Source organism: Pyxicephalus adspersus, chromosome 4 (assembly GCF_032062135.1).
Source record: "Pyxicephalus adspersus chromosome 4, UCB_Pads_2.0, whole genome shotgun sequence".
Lineage (NCBI taxonomy): Eukaryota > Metazoa > Chordata > Amphibia > Anura > Pyxicephalidae > Pyxicephalus > Pyxicephalus adspersus.
In genome coordinates this window covers 47,432,498-47,437,936 of record NC_092861.1, presented here as the reverse complement: position 1 = coordinate 47,437,936, position 5,439 = coordinate 47,432,498, and the positions used below count along the sequence as shown (strand labels likewise).

Genomic DNA, 5,439 nt, shown 5'->3' with positions numbered 1-5,439 from the left:
TTTAACAAAGGTACTAAGACTAAACCTGAACCATGATACTTTATTATTGTGATTACATAATTCTGCCATTTGACTAGTTTTTGTGTTCTCAACCCCCCAGGCAGAAAAAGAGAATCCGGGACTCACGCAAGATATTATCACAAAAATTTTAGAAAAGAAGAGTGTGGAAGTGAACTTTACAGAATCCCTCCTTCGCATGGCAGCTGCGGACGTGGAAGGTGAGTTGATGTTCTAAAACGGCTGCTGGATCTCCAGTGCATAGATTGTATTGAGAAATAAATAAAAATTAAAATCGTTATTGTAGTTACTGGATTCCTATGTCAACAACTAGGAACACTACAGCTTCTCCCCACCCATCTGTAAACGAAAAGTTCTGGGAAAAACATATAAATGGAGTTAAAAAATTGTTTTTTTTCATGTTTGTATTATAGTAGAATAATTGTTTCTGCTCTTTGCTGTCATACCAATGGTAATTTCTGATTTCAGAATATATGATTGAAAGACCTGAGCCAGAGTTTCAGGAGCTGAATGAGAAAGCACGAGCACTTAAGCAGATCCTTGGAAAGATACCTGATGAAATCAATGACCGAGTGAGGTTTCTTCAGACAATCAAGTGAGTATCTGCTGTTCATATGAACTGTAAATGTTATGTTTATAAAATTCCTTAGATTATTGAGAAATAAAACCGCTTACATGAAGATGCCCACACTTCTCTGTGAACAGAATTGTCCTTTCCAAGTTTCTTTCTGCTTAGAAAAGTGGCTTGTCTAAGAGAACTATATACCCTGAATAATCCCCTCAATACCTGGTGTTTTCCTTATCACCGCATTTCCTTGTTACCTTGTTAAAGCAAGGATAGTGGTTTAGGCTGCTGCCTAAGTACATGACACTGTTTTTCACCTTAAGCGGGAGATAAACATGCTTTTATTTCCATAGCCACTTTGTTTTTTTTATTTCTGAAATCTGTTCTTAAAATGGGAAACTGAGTTTCTGGTAAATTGCATAAATATTTACTACCCATGGATGTTTCCATATTCTCAGTAATAAAGCTCAGAACTAAATGATTTGAATGGGGTTTTATATTTAAGTACTAAACAAAGTTGTGCAGAGGGCAGATAGTATTGTAACCAACGGATTGGTCATTGGACATTTTATTTTTAAGGCAAGTTCAAAAGAACAATAACATGGCTGGAAATATTCTTTATACTTTTGCAAAGCTTTGTAGCATAATGTAGGGCCCCTCAGCTATTACCAAATGTTGTACAAAATTTACGCATCTAAATTTGGGTATAATTCAAAAAAGCTTAATTTAGGGAAGTCCTATCAGATTCTGCAATTTGAGAACTGTCCACGCGTTTTTTTTTTGTTTTTTTTTGTGTGTGTGTGTGACTATCAGCTCTTTAATACTTTGGTTGCTATTACAGGAAACGCATAGTATTCACAACCAAATGTTTGGGAATAAGTTAAGTACTGTGCCTACAGTAGCTTTTTTGTGCTTTAATTGCTTTAAATCTTTAGAGCAAAAATGATAAGCACATAACTAATGCTGATTTGGGATTTTGTTTTATCAGAGACATTGCTAGTGCAATAAAAGAACTTCTTGACACCGTCAACAACGTCTTCAAAAAGTACCAATACCAGAATCGTAGGGTAAGTAACAATACCAAGAAAGGAGGTTTGGATGTATACTGTACTATTATGTGTGATGATTTTTTTTTTTTTTTTAATAAATATGGTATTGTGCTGGAGCCTTATGGCTGTGCCATATTAAAAGTACTGTTGCATTTTTTCTTCCTGGTAAGAAGGCCCAGAAAGAGTTGACATAACTCTTTCTAGCTAATTGTTGCAGTCAGCAGTAGACCACACAGCATATAAGAGTCTAGATCTGATCTCCACTGCTAAATCCAGGAATAAAGTGACAATGCTTTGTTCTTTCTCCCCAATGTGTGCTTCTCCTTTTAGCACCCAAACCAGCAGCCCCAAAATGACCATTCTAGACAACCTGCAAAAAGATGCACTGGATTAGTGGCATTGGGTTGCATTAAAGGGTGAAAAAATAAAAATTGTTTAACACTGCTATTAATTGACACTGTGCTTTAGCACTAAATATTTTTCAACCAATACCCAAAGCCCTTTCTTTTTTGCACTTTGCCTTTTTTTAAGACCCCAATAAATTGTTTTTAAAGGATTCAGTTGAAAACTTGCACATTTTGTGATTTTGATATCCACTTATTGTTAAACCTTTCTGTCTGCAGGCGCTTGAGCACCAAAAAAAAGAATTTGTAAAGTACTCTAAAAGTTTTAGCGACACTCTGAAAACCTATTTTAAAGATGGAAAGTAAGTATGTTGGTTTATTTTTCTGTAAGGTAATAAGGGATAGTTGCAAGGCTGGTGGCAACCTTGTTGCATTCACTGTGCTGCCATTTGTAGTTTAGTAAATCTTGACAAATTTGTGTATTTAAAATGTATTGAAATACTTTATAGTGCAGCACACCATACATTGTGCAAGTATTTGTGTATGACAAAAAGTTCCTTTTTTTGTGTGTTTGCTAATATAACAAAGCTTTTTTTTTTTTTTTTTTCTTGTTTTGCAGGGCATTAAATGTATTTATAAGTGCCAACCGCCTAATTCATCAAACCAACTTGATACTCCAGACCTTTAAAACTGTGGCCTGAAATGTGTAAATGACTGAGAGCTGTAATTTTCAGTGGTGGACAGAGCTACTTTTATTATGTAAATTAAGTTTTGACTGTATAAATTATCAGTTCCAAAAGAGGGACATATAAATGCAGGATGTTAAATGGGATTATTGCCATCTTACACCATATTTTTGTAAGATTTATTGTAGCTTATCATAATCTTACAATGAAGATTTTGCATCACTTTTTTGCTATTATCATTCTTTTCAGAATTATAAGCCAAAAAAATTTACGCCTTAATGTGTCATTATATAACATTCCTTATAAGAATTGTAAATATTGGTGTTCTGTTTCTGACATTTTAACTTGAAACCGAAAAGCTGCAAGATTATGTATTTAACAATATTTGGTGGCAAATATTCAATAAATAGTTTACATCTGTTAAACTCTATTTTACCCTGGGTCTGTCTTTATACATTAATAGATTATTTTGGTGAATTTTAACAGATATACAGTTTGCATGTATGTTCATGTACACGATCCTACAGGGTAAATCTTGCCCATACTTTTAACAGAAAATTCTCTTGTTTGGTTAAAATCAATTTGAACCTTGATGGTACCTTACTATGCTTCATTCCAACAATACTTGAGGAGTTGAAAATTATACAATCCTATCCTAAAAACAAGTCCTAGGAAGACACTCCTATAACAACAGTGCTAAAAAAATAGCACTTAGAAAAAATTCCTGGTTCTACCACTGGGCATGTAAATATAGTAAAACAATACATTTTATGTTGGATGGATTGACTCGTGTATTAGGGAGGGCATTTTTTAAACTGTCATTTTCATCTTGGGGAGAATTAGCAACATGAATGCCAGTCATGTATGCTACAGACAATAAGGTTTTTAGTGTCTCCTTGGTACGTATAGCAAAACAAAGCCTATAGTCCTAAAATTACGTTTTAGGACAAGGATGCCTTTCTTCACTCGCCTGAAAGAAGCAACAAAAGGAAGCTTGTTCAACTTGTGGGACTTGCATTAAAATAAACTTATTTCTTTGCCCTGCACAGGCAATGCACATGTTAACTTTAATCCATTTGTGGCTAGTTTAAATGAAAAGAAAGCCCTTTTTTTTTTTTTTACCTGGCTGAGGGGCATTTTTGTGACTTTTTTACCACTTCACGGGAGTGATTGTGTTTCCTGTTTTGTATGAGGCTTTGGAAATATCTCTGAAGCCTACTTAATAGACCTAAAATACAATGTGAATTTATTATGACAGCAAAGATTCCTGAGTTGTGCTGGTTACCATGATTTGGCTTTCACTCAGTGTTTGCTATAGTATTATGACTTGGTATGAAAAGTATAAGGATAATGGTCTGGCTTGCCTAATCTATAAATTCTTATTCAGCATTAGCAAATTATGCAGCAAATAAGCAAATTTTAGCAAATAAATTCTTATGCAGCATTAAGAAGGTTTCAGAAATGGCAATTTATACATTTATTTTTGTGGTAGATGTACTTTAATATCATTCAGCCATTGTTTATGGAGCTCATGATTAATCTCGCTTTAGATGAATTATAATAAAGACTTATTATTCTGCTCTGTGGATATGGGGTAACTCTTTGTAGTCTAATGCCCATATTTTGTAATTCCTAGGCTTGCCATTAATTGTTTTGCATTGGGACATAATGCAGGTAGGTGTATATCTTGCCACTTAGCATCGGATAGTTGGCAGATCAAATAAAACTGTCGGGAAGTGAGATAAAAGGAAGGAGCACCTGCTTTTTGTGACACTCACGTTTTTATAATAAAGCGTTACATGAATGTTGCAAAAGCCATCCAGCTTGAATATGTGCGAAGAGAAAGTGTGTTTGGGGAAAGATGTAGGTTGAAGGGAATGGCAAACAAGTATTAATAAAACACATGCTGTTCATTCCTATTCAAGACTTGCTGGCGTTATCACTAACAATATATTGTTTGCAAAGAATATTAAATATTGATGTGGTTCCTCTACATGAACTGTTGAGTCACCAGAACCTAAGGTTGGAACCACTGCTCTTCTAACTCATTATACTAACATGCTCTTTGTGATTTCTGAAGAATATTCCACTTTTTTTTTTTTTTACCCAACTAAAAGTAGTGTAAATGTCATTCAGAGTATGTGTACTTGATTGCAGGAAATATTCATAAAAGTATGTGCAGTAACTTTATGTATTTTGTCATTTAAAAACATTTTAAGTGCTGTCATGCTAATTCTTGTTCACACAAACTTAAACCAATGTAAAGGTTACCCTGATTTACACAAATGAATTATTTTTCCTTTCATGCATTGTGATGTAACATTTGAAGGGCAGAGCTTTCCTAATGGGGAAACTTTGACTTTATCACTCCTTTACGGTAAAAAAAAAAAAAAAAACTCCCTTTTTGATATGCTTGTATTTGGTGAGCACCCTGCTTTATATCTGTGACAAGGGTAAGATCGATATATGGAAGCCATTCATTTGGAAAGATGGAAAAAGTGCTCACACTGTAAGTGTACATTTAATTTAAAATAAAGGATTGGTATAAATACAGAGGCTGTGGTGTAGATGCTCAAGATTTGTGTTTCTTCCTTTTTGGTATGTGCATCAACTCACCCACTGCAAAAAAAGGCCATATTTTTGATAATCTTGTGTTCTAAGAATACTTACACTACAGAGATGCTGAAAAGTGCATGCTTTTTGTACCTCATCCTGCATAACTCTGGTTCCTTGCTGTCTCTAATACAAAAAAAAAGAAAGATGCGCAATGCCTAATT

The 5,439-nt window shown here is 34.3% G+C and overlaps 1 protein-coding gene across 1 annotated transcript in view; it reads left to right on the top strand.

The window, feature by feature from the left end:
* The window catches only part of PDCD10 (programmed cell death 10), a 17,206-nt gene extending 14,114 nt beyond the window's left edge, over positions 1–3,092 (top strand). Inside the window, exons 4-8 of the mRNA XM_072408061.1 lie at positions 101–218; positions 487–613; positions 1,572–1,650; positions 2,256–2,338; positions 2,596–3,092. Of these exons, the coding sequence (XP_072264162.1) occupies positions 101–218; positions 487–613; positions 1,572–1,650; positions 2,256–2,338; positions 2,596–2,677 (489 nt within the window). The 3' untranslated portion in view covers positions 2,678–3,092. The remainder of the gene's footprint in view (positions 1–100; positions 219–486; positions 614–1,571; positions 1,651–2,255; positions 2,339–2,595) is intronic.
* The last annotated feature ends 2,347 nt before the right edge of the window (positions 3,093–5,439 follow it).